Raw genomic sequence first — 19,228 nt, 5'->3', positions numbered from 1 at the left:
CTCCCCAGCCACAACCAGCCCTCTCACCAGCCCCCGTCGGAAGAGAGAGCTTTTCTGTCCCAATAGTTTTAGGTTAATGCCCAGGACACTAGTAAGAATGAAATCGCATAATCACGTTGGAACCAACCCACGTGGCCAGAGGTACTAGGTGACAGCTCATGCTTGACACCGGGGTGGGCAGCCCCCCCCCAGCCGCCCTGACTGACAGCGGCCGATGGTGCCCCTCGGAGCATGGGCGCTCTTCCCAGCACGCGGACGCCCAGGACACCTGCCAGCAGAGAAGTCCACCGCCTTTCTCACCAGCGCCAGCGGCTTGAGATCCCCCCACTCAGGGCAAACAGGGGAGCCCTCTAGGGTCTACACAGACCTGTCGCTAGAATCTGAGCGTCCAGCAGAAGGCGCCTCCACAGCCCGAGCTTCTAGAGGACTCCTGCTGGCGCTGGCTCCCAGAGCCCATTCCTTCTCCTTCTTTTTAAAATCCCACCACCACTTTCCTCCGGAAACCACCCCTCGCCGTGCAGTTCAGGGGACTCCAGGTCCACCCTACTCCAGGGGTGAGCGGGCTTGCTAACCTGACATTTCCTCTGTGGTCAAGGGAATTAAGTTAGAGACGGGTAGTTAGGTCAGGCCAGTCAAGCTTAGTTCCACACCCGTCCTTGGAAATATTGGAGGAAATAACTTCTCCCTTCACTGCTATTGCCGGGCCCTGGGACAGCGGCGGGAGTGTCCGGGGCCACAGGAAGGTGAAGCCACGGAGAGCCCTGGTGGAGGCGGAGGGGGACGGCCTTCTGATGTTGTGAGAGTCTCTGGACCCATTTGTGCCTGAAGCCAGACAAACCAAGACCCTTTAAATTACTGAAACAAATAAATGATCCTTTTATTTTAATGACTTCAGTGTGAGGTGGGTTTTGCCACTTGTAAACGTAAAAGGGTCCAGCATACACGTTTACTACCGAAGGGTGTGGGGTTCTAGAAGGGAACGGGCAGGGTCCTCCTCACCTTTATCCAGAGGGCAGAGGAGGGCACCTGGGCCTCTTGCTTTGGAGCAGGTGCCTGAGGGCGGGGCCTGGGCAGCGTCCAGAGACTCTGCTCCTGAGGCTCCACCCTGAACCTGGACCCTGCAGGCACTGCCCGCGCGGGGCTGCTCTTTGCACCTGGCCCAGTTACCCCCCGGCCATGGCAGGGAGCCTGCTTCGTCCCTCAGCAGAAGCCCTTCTGGAAGAAACAAGCTCCTCAGCGTGTTAACGTGGGTCTCACTAGTAAACACGCAGGCGACAGGATCCACTCGACCTGCGTTCAAGCCCTCGCCTGACCGCTCACCGGCTGTGTGACCGTATTCAAGTTTCTTGGCCTCTCTGAAACTCAGTCTCCTCGTCTGTAACGTGGGTGTAATAACACGCAGCTCCCACAGCTTCATGAGACTACCATGACCTTAACACTGATGGGCATCTGTCCTCAGCTCACCGAAACCTGGCTCCTGTCAGCGTGAGCAAGCAGACTGCGCCCCCCACTGCTCCGCTGAGTCTGCGAGGTCATTCGGAACCTCTCCCTTTGCTGGGTTCTTTCCTGCTCAGGGGCGTTAGCACAGTGGACACACCACAGGCCATGGACGTTCCCATCAGTTTGTAAGTGACGGGTAGCAGTTCAGAGCAGACTGGACACTGGAGGGTCTGGGTTCAAACCCTCCCTCTTCATGCCTGGGCAGACTCTAACCAATGGCTCTGTGACTCAGTTTCCACATAAAATGGGGATGATAGAAGTAGTACATGTCTCACTGGGATTAAGTCAGTTAATATTTGTAGAGTGTTTGTTTTTTAAAATATATTTTATTAATTTTTTACAGAGAGAAAGGGAGAAGGATAGAGAGTTAGAAACATCGATGAGAGAGAAACATCAATCAGCTGCCTCCTGCACACCCCCTACTGGGGATGTGCCCGCAACCAAGGTACATGCCCTTGACCAGAATCGAACCTGGGACCCTTGAGTCCGCAGGCCGATGCTCTATCCACTGAGACACACCGGTCAGGGCTAGAGTGTTTAGAAGAGTGACTGGCTCACGGTCACTGCTCTGTAAGGGTTCGCCATCATCTATGTGCTTACTGCACGTCAACTACAAACACCCACCGGTGGCCAAGGCCCACTTCCGGTGGACACAGCAACTCTGAGTACGTGGCGAGGCTTTGCTGAGCTCTGATGGCTGGGGTCCTCTCGTGGCCCTGCTCAATGCGCATTCCCAACAGAAATACTCATTTGGTGACAGCTCTGGCCATGCCAACATTTTGTGTGGGGTTTTAAAACAATTTATGTGGCTCATAAAACATTTGTAAGGGCAGCCTACATTAGAAGCGGGCTCTGACACCTGCAGTGCTGTGTGGGCAAGTTACTTAACCTCTGAGCTTCACTTCCCTCCGCTGGAGCAGGCCTAAGTAATCATGCCACCGCATAGGGCTGTGGCGAGGATTAAGTGAGTGGATGCCATAAAGCCCCCGAATAGGGCCGGACACACTGCGAGTGTAAATTAATATGTGATAAATGTAACGCCAGCTAATAAGTCCTGAAAAGGGAAAGCTCCCCCAGCACCCTGAGGATTCCCTTGAAAGAGCTGAAAACGTGTGCCATTGATCTTGTACGCTAGAGGTTTCCAGCTGTAGCCGCCTGACATCTATATCAAATGGACATCTTTTATTTGCATGACCTAGAGCTTCAAAAAACTAGAGTCAGTGGCCCACATTCCATATCAAATCTACACTTCCAGCCCCCCTGGGGGCGGGACACGGCCTTGCTGGCTGCACCTGCAGGGTCCCCTAGAGAGGGTGCCACCGAGGATGCTCCCGTGGGAAGGTACTCTCTCTCCGCCAGGAACTCCAGCGTACAGCATCCGTTCTTCTGCTCCTAGGAGGCTCATGCATTTGCCTGACCTGCCTGCCTCCACTAACCATGAAAGCAATAGCCAGCACATGCGAAACATGCTACATTCCGGGCCCTGTCCCCTCAGGCTCCGGCACAGTCCCAGGGGAGAAGCGTTGCCCCCTCCCTGTTAGGGATGGGAGGGCACGGCTAAGTAACTCTCCAAAGCTGTGCGCTGGTACGCGGCAGAGCTGGGAGCTGAGCACTCGGGGTGCAGAGTCTGGGTTCTCAGCACTCTGCCGTACTCCGAGGAGCCCCTGGACTCTAGCCCAGGTAAGGCTTCTCCAGCGGCGCCGATGAAATGGGGCCGTGTTGAGGGTGTCGATACTCAGTTCTCATGGCCAACAGGGCTGCGTTACCGAGGCCTGGGGTCGTGACTTAGTAATCAGGTGTCTGACTTCCCCTTTGCCTTCCGCACCGCCAGGTTCACCGCTGATACCAAGGCCTGTGCCACTGAGACTATAAGTTCCTGCTGAAAGGCAGTGACCCCGGAGGGGGAGTTTCCTCCCACCCTAGTGCCTCCCAGCTCCGCCCCTCAGCTGCAGGACACGGGGCCAAAGCCCCCTGCCCCCCAGAAGTTGGTACATTCTGCCCACCCTTTGCAACCACAAACACAGCCCTCCCCAGGTGGCCCGGTTCACTCTCCACCCACGCGGAGAATGAAATCAAGGTGGCACAGCCCTGCGCTGGGGCCGCGCACCTTTTTCTAACCTGTGCCTTTTCGGTAAATATAAACATCTCGCATGGCCAGGGAGCGCCAGTAAGCCTCCATGTGGAGCCTGCAGTTACTGATGGAGAACCCCCTCCGCTGTCTGCACAGCCCTTCTAGCAAGATTCGGTCCAGGTTCCTTCCTGGAGTCTGTCATACAAACAAGGCGTCTTCTTTCCTTTCCTGGCTATCAAGTCTTATGATAATATTTGAAGATGTTGTTGCAAAATACGATTCGCCTTTTATTCCAGCCTGACTCACGAATCCATGAGTGACTCTCGTGAATTTTGAAGAGAACGTCGGTACCCACATGGTGGCTTTTGAGAGAATGCCCAACAGCTGCTGTCAAATGCTCAGCGTTTGAAACTGAATTCCCGGGAGGTGAACAGAAGTGAGTGCCGTCCGTCCTCTGCAGCTCCCGCCTCCCTCTGCAGCAGGAGACGGGCGGGCCGCCGGGGAGGCTCTCTGTCCTCAGGCCTGAACATACGAAGCAATGGCTGTCTTCTGGGGTCCCCCAGGAGAGCGGCACCCACAGAGGGGGTCCTTGCTCCTAATTCCAGCTGGTGGGGACCCCGCTAGGCGAGGGGCTGAAAGCACCAGCGTCCCTGGCTGTCAGAGTGGCCTTCTTAGTTTCTTCTCATCTTGTTTCCTGGGAGGATTGGGAGACAGACCCCATCCCTGACCCCACATGCCTGGTGGCACCCCCACAGTGGACGGTCTTGGTTCCAAATTCCATCAGACTCTGGGCTATGAGCTGGGCCCCCACTGGGGTGTTAGCTTCCTGGAGATGCTGTCACAGAGGACCACAAACTGGATGGCTTACATGACAGAGTTCATCCCCTCCGTTCTGAAGGCCAAAGGTCCACAGCCAAGGTGCGGGCAGGGCCAGGAGTCCTGGCAGCGCTAGGGCAGACCGTCCCCTCCCTCTCCCAGCTCCTGGCCCTGGCAGCGTTCCTCGGCTGTGGCCGCGTGGCTCTCAGCTCCCTCTTCACAGAGCTTTCTCGTCTGTGTCTGTTACCTCCGCTGCCTCTCTCTCAGCAGGCACTCGTGATGGCACTTAGAAGCCACCTGGGTGACCCAGGTCATGTCTTCAGCTCCAGGTGCTCGATTGATTACATCTGTGAGGACGCATTCCCCAAATGGGGTGACTTACAAATTCCAGGGTTAGGACTGGACATCTGGGGTGGCCTTTCTTCCACTTTCTCCCCCAGGTTTCCCTCACACTGCGGAGGCCTCACCCTCTCCTGCCTCCACTCCCTGCCAGTCCGGGCCTCTTCCCTCCAGGACAGGCACGCACACCCAGGTGGTCTCTACAGAGACTGAGCTGGGATGGTTGAAAGCACCGGCGTGGCTGGATTTGTTCAAATCAGTCCCGCTCCTTCTCTGCCTTTCGTCTCCTCTCTGTGAGGATGGGTGGTCGAGGGCAGCTGCACCCCGGCTGTCCTGGCGCTGACGCAGAGGCCTCTGTGACCTGCCTGCTCCTCCTTTACCCTCACAACCATGGTCCCTAACGTTAATCAGGTCATATCCATCCTCAATGCTTCAAGTCTGTGGAGAGACAGACTAACGGTTCTCCAAAGACATCCACGTCCTAATCACTGAACTGTGAATATGTCACCTTACGTGGCAAAGGGGACTTTGCAGATGTGCTAGGATGATGAGCTAGGGAGAGTTCCCCGGGTTACCGGCGGGGGGTGGGGGGGCCCAGTGTAATCACAAGGGAGGCGGGAGGGTGGTAGATAGGAAGAGGTGACTATGTGACAGAGGCCAGGGTGATGTGTTTGAAGAGGATGGGCGGGCAGGCCGTGAGCCCAGGAACGCAGCCCCTCTAGGAGCCGGGAAAGGCAGGGAACGGATCCTCCCCTGGAGCCTCCGGAGGGGCCGGCTCGTGGACACCTCGACTCAAACCCGATGAAGGGGTTTCGGACTTCCGGCCTCCAGAACTGTGAGAGGATAAGTCTGTGTTGTCTTAAGCCACACAGTTTTTGGTCATTAGTTTCAGCAGCAACAGGAACAAATATAGTGTCCAACGGATTCTCGTTGGATTGAGGACGGTTCAAACTTCTTCCAAGGTCTGCAAATGCCTGCGAGTCCTGGGCCTGCCTCCCTCTCTGGCCTCGCATCGCCCACCCGGCCCCGTGCTCACCGAGCTCGGGCGACATGGGCCAGTTTCTGATCCTGCAGGCCAGGCCTCACACGCTGCCCTGACGTCCCTCTGCCTGGAATGCTTTACGCGGGCTCCTTGTCATTGAGTTCAAACCATCACCTTCTCAAGGAGGCCTTCCTTGAGCATCTGTCCACCCAGCCATGCCCGCCTGCAGCTCCCACCCCCCGGCCCCGCTTCGCTTTCTCCATGGCACGAATACCCTCTGCAATCGTGTTCACTGTATTTAAGACGGTTCCTCCAGAACGTCAGTTGCAGGGGGGCCCATGTTTTGTTCCCCATCCGGAACAGAGCCTGGATCTGCTGAACGAACAGAACATACTCATTCTCATTCGGGTCTGAGGACCCCCGCCGCAGTCACGGGCTGCCTGACAGTTCCCGCCTGTGTGGTGGGATAACAAGCCCAGGCCGGAGCCCGGGGCACAGAGGACGGGCCGGCAGCATCTCCTGCTTGCTGCTCTCTTCAGTGCCCTCCCTCAGCTTCCTTTAACAACACCCCCTCTCGCTGCTGCCCCTGTGAGCCCTACTGGGCCCTCCCACTTACAGCTCAGCATGCCTGAGGATGACCTTGGGGGCAAGCACACTCAGGGCCCCTCAGCTGGAGTTGCTACTGGTCCTTCGGCTTTCTGCTACTCCACTGCCGCCGAGATGCTGCTCACGTTTTAGGGGCTCCGGGAAACTCCTCTGTTTGAGACCAGGGGCCTTACATTTTAAGGGCTTAATAAGTGATGACTTATTTCTGTTCATGAGGAGTCTGAATCTTTTGATCTGAGAAAAAAGTCATTTCCCTTCGGATCAATGGCATCAGCCTGGCCACCCACACCAGCTCAGAAACTCTGGGTCAGAGAGGGGATGATGGCAGTGTCTCCGCCCCACCTCCACTCCACCTGATCTGGTAGATCAAGATGGAGCACATTCATTGGACACAGCGCCAAGACCACCTTTCTCTCCCAACGCCATCCCTTATTATGCCCTTTTCGCCACAGCGTAGGCAGCTTCTGATGTGGCTCCCGATAGTCTCTGCCTTGCCCCCTTGGTTCTTGTGCAATCCCTTCCTCCTAAGTGTGGGCTGGATTTAGTGACTTGTTTGTAATAAACAGAATTCACTGTGAAAATGAAATACTGCCACTCCTGCTTCCCTCACAGAAGAGTGGAACTCCCGTCTTGCTGATGTTCCCGCTGTGTTGCCATCCTAGCTTGTACACTTTCTTAGGTGAAGTGAGCCGTCACTTTGGAAAGGCCCACGTGGTGAGGAACTGAGGCTCTTGGTGGAAAGGCTCACAAGGAATTGACTCCGGCTAACAGCCATGTGCGTGAGCTTAGAAGTTGAGACCATAGCCCCAGCCAATACATCGGTTGCAGCTTCTGAGGGACCCTGACGTAGAGCTTAGAAGTTGAGACCATAGCCCCAGCCAACACATCGGTTGCAGCTTCTGAGGGACCCTGACCTAGAGGGTCCACCCACTGTGCCTGGAGTCCTGACCCACCTATAGAAACTGTGAGCTAATAAATGTGTTTTGTTTGGGGTAATCTGTTAAGAGATCAATAAGTAATTTGTTAATGGAGATCAATAACCCACACAATACCTAGGAACTCTCCACGCAATCCAACCCACCTTAGCAAATCTTCATTTGCTAGGCCCTGTCCTCTATGCATTTACTTGCCGCTTGGACCTTGGGAGGAAGCGTGACGATTTGAAAACAGAATTGAATGTTCTCACATCTCTTGTTCAAATGCCATTTCATTCTTACCCTGACACCTGGCCCAATTTGGAAGGCCACACACCAGGGAGAAGAGCATTCATGAGACAAGATCCACGGTGGACAGAGTGTGATTCAATCATCGAACCAGGACGCTAGAGCTCAAACCTCTGTTGTTTGGGGAAATTAGGATTCACTTTGGGAGCCTGCATTGTCTGTCTAGGAAGTGATGAGCAGCAGAATCCCATGTAGGTCAAAGCAATTTAACCTCAAAACCAGTAAAGATACAGGACCGGAGAGATTTGGTGTTGGGCTTTCAGATTTGGTCCCCATTGATCTTGCTTTGCAGTCCTCCCAGATTTCTGCAGCATCTTAGCTCTGTGGGGTTAGGAAAAGAGCCATGGCAGGAACAACACCCAAAGGTTTCAGAATTTCATCCTCCTTGGTTTGAAGAGCCCGCACCTCAGCTCCCTAGTTGGCTCTGGTTGTCCAGGAGACAAGCCTGAACTCTGGCGCTGGATCTTTGCATGTTGAGTTTGAAGAGACAAGTAAGAAGACTACTTTCGGGTCATTCATGTGGCCTGCCCAAGGGGACGTCCAGGAAGTTCCTGGCAATTTCTTTGCCTTCCGTCTTATTTCTTTAATGCCCCCCAAGTTCATGACCAGGCCCACGGATGGACTGCGCAGCGTATACAAAATGGCCACACATTTTTCTACCCGTGCCCATTCGCCTCTGCAAGGTGTTTCTGCAGTGCCCCCATCCACAAGTGGAACCTGTGTCGCCACCCTTGGGTCTGGCTTATGGGGAAGCAGCAAACATGACAGAGCAGAGGCTTGGAAAGTGCTCGTGCACTAGGCCTTGCTCCTCATCGCTATTCTTTGGGTGTCCTTAAAGCCACCGGATGAAGAAGATCCAGCTGGAACATACAAGAGCATTTGGGGCAAAAACCAGTCCTTGCAACTGGGCTTCCCCGAGGCCAGCCAGTGTGTCCAACACTACACATGTGAATGTGGCCGGCCCAGGCCATCTATCACCACTGACCTTCCAGCTGACTGAGGAGACACAGCAAGTCCATCACAGATAAGCTGGGGTGGCCCGACCAGAAAAACCACCACGGTGAGTTACATAGATGGCTATCTTAAAAGACAGTATGCGTTGAGGTGGTTGTCACTCAGTACAGATGACTGACATAGACTTCTATTGTGTGTATGTTTCTACCAATGCATCTTCTCAGTGTATTTTGAGTCCCTGAAGGCAAAGGACTATGACTCATCAGAAGTTCATTTAAGCTCCTGCCCTTGGTGGTAGCTTGGCAACGAAACAATGGCGACCTCTGTGGACCGAGTGAGTCAGTCCTTTACCCGATTCTCAGTGTGGAGAATCTTCAGGGCAAAGCCCACCATTTAGGGAGAACCCACCATGTGGCTGCTTCCTGAGCATACACCCACCTTGTTCCAAGAACAGTTTCCAGTTTTCGTTCAGAGAGCTGTCCCCGCCCACCTCCGTCCCTGTGGTTTGGGTGGCACTCACCCAGTTCCAGATGCCGCTCCAGGTGTGTGTGGAAGGCAGTCACTAAGACGACACCCAGAGGCCCCACCACAAATGCTCCCCTTGTGTAATCCCCTCCCCTTCAGTGAGGGCGGGGGCTCTTGACTTGCGTCTAAAGAACAGAAAACAGCAATATGATGGGGCCGTTTCTGAGATGAATGGCTTCTGGGTTAGGCGCTCTCACTTGCATCATTCAGACCCGGAAGCCAGTGGCCATGGCCAGAGGCACCCATGGAGATGCTCTCTTTTGGGGAACTGAGGCTGCCAAAGACCATGTAAGTGAGCACGGACATAAATCCCATCTCCCCCCAGTTGAACCTTCATGTGTGACTGCAACCCTGGCCGACAGCTTGACTGCACCCTCAGGACAGGCATTGCACCAGCTAAGCCGCGCCGTTCCCTGCCCACAGATCCTGAGAGGCAATACATATTTGTTTCAAAATTTTGGAGTAACTGGTTACACAGCAATATATACAACTTGGGTCTGGCCAATCAAAGCCCCTCACCCACCTCCCCTCTCTACCCCAGACACAGTGCTTGCCAGGCTGAGCCAATCAGAGTCAAGTGCAGAGCTTTATAGGAGTTGTCCCGGGAGGCGGAGAGGCTGGGAATTCTGCCGTCTTCTTGTCCCGGTGAATGGACAGTCCTATACTATCTTGTCACTTTCCCCCCAGCACCCAGAACTAGGCCTGGCTCAGAGCAAGTGCTCAATATTTATGAAATGAAAGACAGGTTTATATGCAGCAAAGGGAGACAATATGAGGGGCTGGCATGAAATGGGGAGGAGTCAGAAGTAGCACGGCAACCTCTTCTATAATATTATCTTAAATGGAACGTGTCATCCAACATCGATAGAAAGCCATGTGTTTTTGTTTTCTAAATGTGATGCATAGAACACAGTTTCTTCTTTAAGTTGGCTTTACTCGATTTTAATTGGCAGAGTTTCTACAATTCCGAGGATCAACAGATCCGCTGTCTCCCCCGTGCTCCATTGTCGGCGTCTTCCAGGGAGATGAATACACTCTGTGGAGTCACAACATACGTGGTGGGTCAGGTTTGTCCTTTTCTGCTACCCACAGGCATCGGCAGCTCCGAGGCCCGTGCTATGGGCTGGATTGCTGATCTTTCGAAAAGAAGCCTAAGCCTGATTTCATTCAGAGAAGGTGGCAGGCGATGCCGCGATGCAGCGATGTGCACTCTGCTGCCAGGGAGACGGGCTCCTTACCATGCCAACTGCATTCCGGAGAGCCGCCCTGCTTGCCCTCCTCCCTGGCCTCCTTGGACAAGGAGGAAAGGACACATGCCCCGTGGTGGCTTTTTGTGGTTGGTTGTTTGTTTTCTGCAGATGCTAAGTTAGGAGAAAGCAGTGAAAGGTAAGTAGTTTTACAATGACATCCTCGAAGACCACAGAAAAGTGGTGTTGCTATGTCGCCAGCAGCCTCCTGGCTGACTTTGTCACGGCTAGAATGACATTTTCGTTGTCTACTTCATGCTTGAGGATTTAACACACACAAACCCCACCGACTGGGTGACTGAGCAGAGACACTGATTATGGGCACAGGAAAAAAATGAGGTCACTAAGCTTGTGACTCTCAAATGTCTCACCCTCAGATGGCTACAGAGGCCAGGTAGGTAGATAAAAAGTATAGACAACAGGGCATGGTGGAGACTGTGGTAAAATGAGTGTACACATTGCTCTTAAAGGAGACAGCCATGATTCAGTTCTGTCAAATTATTTCCACACGGGAACCAAGGCCCAGTATTGCCAGTCTTCTGATTTTTTTCAAGTGACTCTGAAAGCCCAGAAATTTAAATAAAATATCGCATTAAAAAAAATGCTGACAATGACAACAATTAAATAAAATTTTGTGCATGTGGAACAAAGCTCATGTTCTGGCTGCATTAGACTATGGTCCTCCAGTTTGCAACCTCTGTACCGGAGTCTATTTCAAAGCAGACATGGTAACAAGAGAGTTTGCATCTATTAACTCAGTTTAATCATGTCAATTCTTAAACAAAAAATTTCCTCCTAGAGACAACAGTTCACAGTAACTGCAAAGCTTACTCACAATTTTTAAAAACACCAGTCATGCTTAGCATTCAAAGAAGATACTGCAGAATAGCTGTAAAAACTCCCACTAGGAACACCAGCTTCTGATTTTAAAAATTACAAATACTGAAGCATTTTGGTATCAGACACAGTAGTTTTGACATCGTCTGTTCATTTGATGAGTTTCTGGAAGTTTGGAAAACTGTTCCTCTCTACTTGGATAAAGCGCTTATTCTAAACTAAACATTTTTCAAATGTAGAAAACAAACTAGCAAGCTACACATACAAAGAGAAGCCTCGGCCAGCTCCCACGCCGGAATGCCGGCAGGAGCACCACGGGTCTGGAAGACGAATCACGGCACACACTCGGCCTGGAGTCGGACCGCCAGGCTCAGCGAGGAGCGAGCGCTCACCTACACGTTAATGACAAACTCTGGGTTAGTATAGGAGAAGCCAGCAAACTCATTTTGGTCCAAGTTCATGATGAAGAGTTTGTCCGTGGGCGTGAGTTCCACAGGCTGTCTGGTGAACTCTTTGTCGAAGTTGGAGGTGTCTCGCTTGTCTCTCTGCCAAATGGAAAGCAGACACGTTAACACCGCACAGAGGGCACCGCGACCAAGATGGCCAGCCACCGGGAGCTGACGACCTCTGGGGCCAGCGGGGTGCCCCGCAGAGAGCACGTGCCACCGCCCAGCCTGCATGTCACGGCCTGTGCTGGCTTCAGGAGAGAAAGCTTGCAGCGTTTCTAAGGAAATGAGACACTGAATTTCGTTGAGGCCTGTCATAAAGTGGGGTGTGCTCTGTTTTGGGCTTTGAGATGAATTGAGTTGGGAACTGCTTCTCGCCATGTGTGACGTCATAGAGTCAGTCATTGGGTGGAGTGTCCCATAGCACACCACCCCAAGTGACCCATGGCCAGGATGACCTTCCTGTAGGAAGGAGGACAGCTGCACAAGCGCGCAGCTCCCCACAGCAGAGCGCCCGTGGGGAAAGGCGGCCACTGCTTCGGGAAAGGAAGGACCCGCACTCCCTGCGGCAGCCCAGGCGAGCCCGGGAAGCTAGGAGCCCACCCCCCAACCCCCCGGGCCGGGCCTGCAGCCAGAGGGCTCTCCCAGGGCGATAGAGCCCATATCTAGTAACAAACTATAAGAAACAAAACCCAAAGCTGAACGTCAGGTCTGCAGGGGCAGCCTTAAATCAAGCAAAAGTCTCTTCTCCTAGTGAATCTGGCGTTTCTTGGGATGGGGAGCAGGCAGTAACCCCGGCTCGGGGCAGGTTTCGCCAGGGAAGGAGTGCGGGCTGACTCCCCACATCTGAGACAGGCTCGGGCCTTTGTCAGCCTGCCCTCTCTTCCTGTCCTCACTACCCACGGGCAGCGGGAGCTGGAGTCCTCCCCACCCACCCCACGCTGTGACCTGTGAGAAAACCAAGGCACGGGGAGGTGCGGTGACTTGCCCAAGACCACCCAGCGGGTGAGTGACGTTACCTGACCACACTGCTCCCGTCAGGCCTCATCTCAGCCCCTCTGACTAGGGAGCAAGCCTGCGGGCTGGTTCATCACAGGGCCACCCAGGATGCCACGTGGTTCACTGGTGCCGGCCGGCGGAAGCTCCATGGTAAAGAGGAGAGGGTCAGTGAAGACGACTGACGTGCTAACGTTGGCCAATCACCATCCAGGTTTTAGGTTCAGCCTCCAATGGGCACTGACTGATAAGGATCTCTCATTCCTGGGCTCATGCCCCTTTGCAAAAGGCCTGCTCACGAACATTCCCCCTATGCCACTCCCCTGAGATGGGTAAAGCGTCCCCACGGAGGTCCCACCTCCTCTGGCCCTGTGTGTGGCTGTAGGAGTGAGTGGGAAATCGGGGTACACTTCAGTGAGCGGAGCAGGAGTGGAGCGGGCAGAGGATGCCCATGGAGCTGTTCTCTGGATGGGCATCTCCTGCCATGCCCCACCCTCTGCTCTGCCCCGTCCTGCCTGTGTCCCAACCTGCCTGTGTCCCAACCTGCCTGTGTCCCGTCCTGCCTGTCCCATCCTGCCTGTCCCGGGCTCTGCCTGTCCCGGGCTCTGCCTGTGTCCCGGCCTGCCTGTCCCGGGCTCTGCCTGTGTCCCGGGCTCTGCCTGTGTCCCGGGCTCTGCCTGTGTCCCGTGCTCTGCCTGTCCCGTGCTCTGCCTGTGTCCCGGGCTCTGCCTGTGTCCCAACCTGCCTGTGTCCCGGGCTCTGCCTGTGTCCCGGTCTCTGCCTGTGTCCCGGTCTCTGCCTGTCCCGGGCTCTGCCTGTGTCCCGGCCTGCCTGTCCCGGGCTCTGCCTGTCCTGGGCTCTGCCTGTCCCGGGCTCTGCCTGTGTCCCGGGCTCTGCCTGTCCCGGGCTCTGCCTGTGTCCCGGGCTCTGCCTGTCCTGGCTCTGCCTGTCCCGGGCTCTGCCTGTGTCCCGGGCTCTGCCTGTGTCCCGGGCTCTGCCTGTGTCCCGGGCTCTGCCTGTGTCCCGGGCTCTGCCTGTGTCCCGGGCTCTGCCTGTCCCGGGCTCTGCCTGTGTCCCGGGCTCTGCCTGTGTCCCGGGCTCTGCCTGTGTCCCGGGCTCTGCCTGTCCCGGGCTCTGCCTGTGTCCCGGCCTGCCTGTCCCGGGCTCTGCCTGTCCTGGGTTCTGCCTGTGTCCCGGGCTCTGCCTGTGTCCCGGTCTCTGCCTGTGTCCCGGGCTCTGCCTGTCCCGGGCTCTGCCTGTCCCGGGCTCTGCCTGTGTCCCGCCTGTGTTCAGAGAAAAGCTCGAGTGCACTTCTTCCTTCACTACTGCCGTGCACGCCTCCCTGGGCCCACCCACACTGGGCATCCTGATGATCTGCGTGGAACTTGCTGCCACTGAAACGGACTTCTCGGTGGCCTCTCTCCAGGAGGGCGGGGCCTGGGCCTGTTTCTCACTATTGTATTCCCAGGGCCACCAATGGCCTCGGCACACGGCAGGCTGTCCACACCCTTTGTGGAATGGATGCATCCACGAGCGAAGGCCCCACTAAGGATGAGCCTCTTCTTTTCCCTCCTTACAGCTGCTCCCCAGTCAGAGCCTTCTCTCTAGAGCGAAACAATGGAATTTGTGGCCATTGAGCCTATGGTGTCTCACTGTCCACTTGGAGCCCACGGGAACCCCTTCACGGCCTGGGTTCCACGGGTGTGTGGGGTGAGTCTGGGGCTAGAGGGCAGGCAGCTGCCTCCTGGCAGGGCTGTTCTGGTAACGCTGACCCCATGCGCCCTTCCCTGCCTCGGCTTCCACAGAGGTGCCTTTCCCACCAGCCCGATTTTGAAAGCCCTTCCTCCCTGAGCTGGTGACGACACATGCTGCTCCAAACAGCCACATGGCCCAAACAGGGCTTCCGTACGGACTCCGCCCCAAAGGCAGGGCTCCATGGACAATGCCCCTGGATTTCAGCCTAGGAGTTGGGAGAGAACGGGCCTCTCTGCTGGGACAACTCCCGAGCTGACAGGCTCGAAGCCCATGAGAAAGTCTCACTCCCCGAGGAGGGTTCTGAATCCCACTGGCCTGCCTTACCGTCCGTCACGGTGATCATGGGCCTCCCTTTCTTAGAAGAGGGCAGGTTAAGAAGTCTCAGAATGAAGAGGGTCTTGGATCCCGGCAGACAGCTAGCCATGGCTGACCTGCTTAGTTTCTTTGGATTTCCTTGCTTAGTTTTTCCTTCTCCCCTAGTGTTAGTTCTTTTGGGAAATCTCAGGCTGTGTCATCTAGAGGCGCCAGGCCTGTGCAGCAGGGCCGTGTGCTGTGAGACAGCGTCCCCCGAGGGCCAGGAAGGGACTCTGAGTGAGACTCGGGACTCAGTACTGAGTGCAGATCCAGGCCCTCACGCCACACGGTGTCTGTCTGCTCAAGCCCCGCGACCCGCATTTGTTTGAGCAGAGACAGTGCTGTTGGCCTTCTAGAAGGAAACCCACCCAGCTGCCCCTGCCTCCCTTCCCGCCCGCGCACTTGAGGACTGTCCCAGAAACCCGCTCCCGGGGGCGCGGCTGCGCCTCTCCTTCCGCTCAAACCGCGTCCTCCGGAGAAGGCCCGGCCAAAAGTCTGTCTTCCCAGAAGCCTTCCCTGACCTTACCCTTTGCTCTCAGCATGCTTTCAATGACTGCGTCAGGACTGCCCTCCTGGATGGCATCCCATGCTTCCCCACGGTGCTCATGCCACCCAGCGTAAGCCTGGTACACAGTCGGTGCTCAGTAAATGACGGCTGGGTGAATGCACGGAGGGCAGAATACATGCACGACGGGAAAAATGAACTATTAGCTTTCTTCCCGGATGAATGTGCAACGTGTTCCCCAGAGATGCTGTACGTGGCAGGCTCGCCTCCCGGTCTCCTGTGCACGGAAGTGTTGATGGAAGAGGGAACCGCGGGGCTCTGACTCAGGACTGGGCTCCCACAGGCTCCTGCCGGCCTCGGCCAGGCCTAGGGCAACGGAGACTTGGGCTTGAGGTCATATATCTGCAAGCTATCAAACTTCTGGAAAATGATGGCAGCAATTTGGGAAACGTGGAGCACAGTGTACATGTACAATATATTCTTCCTATCTATCTATCTATCTATCTACCTATCTATCTATCTATCACCTATCCACCCACCCACCAGCCGGCCACCTGGCTTCAGTAGTCTCTGAAGCTGTCTCGGGTCATTTGTCAGCCACGCAGTGTTTCTCATGGTTTTTTCCTTCCTGAGAGCATATCCAGGAAAGGCTGGTAACCCAACAGCCATAGGTCGGACCTCAGCTGACCTGCCTGTTGGTGGGCGTTGCTCAGATGCCAGTTACAGAACAGAAAGCGTCTAAGAGCCGGGTGTGCGTCCCAGTTGGCTGACCTTGGGCAAGTCACGTCCTCCCTGCAGATGGTTTCCCGGCGGCCACGTGAGGGGGTTCTGCCCCAATTTCCCTCCTCCAACCTCCTAAATACCCTCTGAATCTCAAGTGTGCTTTCCCCGAGGTCTAGATTGCTGCCGCAGGCAGCCGCCGGGAGGCCCACAGCCGGCTGCGAGCAGCAGCAAGAGGCAGAGGGATGAGGGGCAGGTTTTCCTAAAGAGGAGAAGTCTTCAAGGATTTTGTCAAGTTCCCTGGATGGTCTCTTAGAAGCCCTGGAGCTTCCGGAAATCACTCAACTGGGGATGAGAATTCTCTTTGGGCCTGAGACTAGTGGAGGCAGGAGACAAGGATGGGGAACCACTGCTGTCCTCATCGGTTAGACAGAAATGGGGTTTCTCCTGCCCACGGGCTTTCCTTGGGCTTCCGGGGCCTCACAAGGCTGCTGGCTACAGAGGATATTTAGTCCGTGCTGGGAGGAGCAGCGATTTTGGTGAGAAAGTAAAGAGCGTGGGCCATGCCCCCAGCTGGCCCCTGATGTGGGCTGTGGGCTCTGATATCAGCTCGCCCCACCCCCCACAGGCCCCCGGGGGCCGTGACCGGGCCACAGCCTGGGCCTCTGCCTGGCTGAGCCGGGCCCGAGGTGAAGCTCTGGGTTCAGCTCCTCTGTCCCGAAGCCTCGGAGGCCCACTCTGCAGTCTGGGTCCACATTTTTCAAAGCCATTCTCCGTGAAACAGCATTCTGCTCCTGTCTTTACTATTGCATCTCAATGCTAGAAGAAAAACGGCACATGACACATCCAGATACAAATGGACATTCCACAGACATCTTGTGAAACCGCGTCGTGAAATGGCGTCTTTCTCCGAGCACTTAAGCCAGCTGCACCCCAGCCCCGTCCGCTGCCCAGGCGCCGGCGCCGCCCGGAGCAGCCTCCTTTGTAGGTCCAAGCTGGCCATTGTGGTTAGTAACATTTGGACACATTTTTTGAAGCATGTAGTAACAACATGAGTTGTTTTTTTTTGTGTTTTTTTTTTTTGTATTTGAACAACAACAGAAATAAAGCCCCAAAGCAAATAAAGTTTGAAATGTGATGTGAATCCTGGTCCTGGGACCGTGCGAGAGTGACCATGTCTCTCAGGAAACGGTGCAAATGCCCTTTCCGAGCAGTTTGGAGGTGAGGGTGAGCAGGGACGCATCGGACCAGAGGTGACAGCACTGAGGTAGCACCCAAGCTGGTTGCCTTTTGACCCCTTGAGGTGCTTTTAGGTAGAAACTTTGTAAAAGCACAGTTTTGGAACTTTAAAAGGACTTAAACAATCTTCTTTGATTTTAAAAAAAATTTATTTGTAGCACGTTCTTTTCAGAGCGCATAGTGCCTCCGAGCCAGAAAGAATGGAGAAATTCCCTCTAACGCAAAGCAACCAGATCCTTGGACACCAGCCAGGCCCCGGTGCGAAGTGGGAGGCCGCTAGCACGCGGCCATCCACTCACTGGGCGGAAGAATCTAGATGGGATGGTTGGAGGGGCAGAATGTGTCAAAGTGGCCATGCAGAAAAAAGGAGAGGAAAGCAGGCATTTTGTGTCCCCACTGGATCCGCCTGACCGGCATGCAGGAGGACCGTGGGGAGAGGACTTTGCAATGTGCTAATTATGCAGCCGTTTGGACAGGCATCTGCATAATCCCGTCTCATAGAGACGCTGCAAACCGCCTGAGGACATTTGGGTTCCGGGACATGGTCAGTCTCATCAGCAAATAAACATGGATGCGACTTGGCAATGAAAAATATGTCACCATGATGGCCGTCGAGCTCGAACGACAGAAACGAAGGACGGAGGTCTACACATCTACTTAGCTCTTGACTTCAGGTTTTAAAAATTCAGAGTTAACAAAGGAAAATCCTTCGAATTCTGACTGGTCAATATTCCTGATGACTTCCTGGTCGGGAGGTGTGAGGACGGGTGGATGGCGGGTGAAAAACCGGTCGAAGTTCTCCGCATTGCGCCCACACTATGAGAGGGGAAGAAAAGAACTTGTGGTGGGTGGACACAACACAAAGCAGAAAAAACAAAACTGGATGCGGGGCTCTCCGTCCCTTCCCTGTCACCACCTCAGAGAGGCTGTCTCAATGACCAGAAATGAGAGCAACAGAAAATGCAAAATTCTCATGACCTTCAGGAACGCCCTTGGGCTCCTGACCTTCAGTTTCTGTAGCTCGTGAGCTGCCGCGGAGTCCCCGGGCAGTCAGGAGCTTGTGGCAGAAGCGTGAGATGGTGGGGCTGCAGGCATGTGCCATGTTTCTCACCCCCCTCCCCCGCCCCCCGCCCCCCAGCCAGCCAGCCAGGCTCATCTGTTGAAAGAGATGAATTAAGGCACCGGAGATGTTTCATGTGGCAAAGGATGCAATGCAAATGGCCGGCTTACACGTCACCTGGGAGATCTCAGTAATCAGCAGCAGGTCCCTCAGAGTGCTGTCCGAAGGCTCTCAATCAGGGACGACGGACATTTCCCAGCCCAGCAGGTACCGGAGTTTACCAGCTCCAGTCACCAGAGACCGATCCCAACCCCTGGGTGTGGTGCCCACAGCGCCTGGCCCCCACGGGGCCCTGGTCCTGGATAAGCTATCGGCCTTTGATGTCCTGGTGCCAGGAGTAGCAGCCAACTCTCTCCATCGGAAGGGAGGGTGTGTGTGTGTGTGGGGGGGGTGGGGGGGAAATACAATCCAGAGCTCGGTGAGACTCTAGAGAGAAAACCATCGCCATTTCTCACCCACCCCGCGGTCCTTCTATGTGAAAAGGTCCCGGTCCGAGGCAGTTATAACACACTAGTTCCCACCTACTGAGAAGGGAAAAGTCACTAAATCTGATGTTGTTTGTTCTTCAGCAGCAAAGCCCATTTGCACGCTGGCTCAAGCCCAGTGTAGCCCCGCCTGGTAACACAGTGGTGGCAGTAGCTGAATTATGACAGCTAACATTCGCGATGCCCTCACTATATGCCAGGGCCCAGAATCCTCTTTACATGCACGATCTTATTTAACCTCCCAGTGACGCTGTGAAGCCAGAGGAGCCATGGAGGCCAGGTACACCGCGAGCGCGGAGCAGAGCTGCCGTGCGGCCCGATCTGCCTGGCCTCAGAGCCCACGCTTCGGCTTCATTTCACAAGAACAGCTGACAGGCTGGTACGTTGCTGAGTGGTGGGATGGGGGGGGGGTGCGGGGGAGGGAGGAGAAGTCAGGTGGGGACGATGAGGTCTCTGGTTTGAATGAGACAGAGGAAGGGAGGGTTCAGAAGGAGGACTATTTCTGTTT

General features: G+C 55.0%; 1 protein-coding gene across 4 annotated transcripts in view; it reads right to left on the bottom strand.

The window, feature by feature from the left end:
• Positions 1-11,003: 11,003 nt before the first annotated feature.
• The window catches only part of PRKCB (protein kinase C beta), a 305,124-nt gene continuing 296,899 nt past the window's right edge, over positions 11,004-19,228 (bottom strand). For 3 of the 4 annotated variants that reach the window (XM_008152759.3, XM_054714439.1, XM_054714438.1), the window contains one exon: positions 16,953-17,931. In XM_008152759.3, coding sequence (XP_008150981.1) covers positions 17,773-17,931 — 159 coding nt within the window. In that variant the 3' untranslated portion in view covers positions 16,953-17,772. Of the gene's footprint in view, positions 11,646-16,952; positions 17,932-19,228 lie in introns of those variants that run through there. The other variant, XM_008152760.3, reaches the window with a different exon arrangement.

Source organism: Eptesicus fuscus, chromosome 4 (genome assembly GCF_027574615.1).
Source record: "Eptesicus fuscus isolate TK198812 chromosome 4, DD_ASM_mEF_20220401, whole genome shotgun sequence".
NCBI classification, from domain to species: Eukaryota; Metazoa; Chordata; class Mammalia; order Chiroptera; family Vespertilionidae; genus Eptesicus; species Eptesicus fuscus.
Note: the sequence above shows the minus strand (reverse complement) of the source record. Positions and strands in the feature narration are given on the sequence as shown.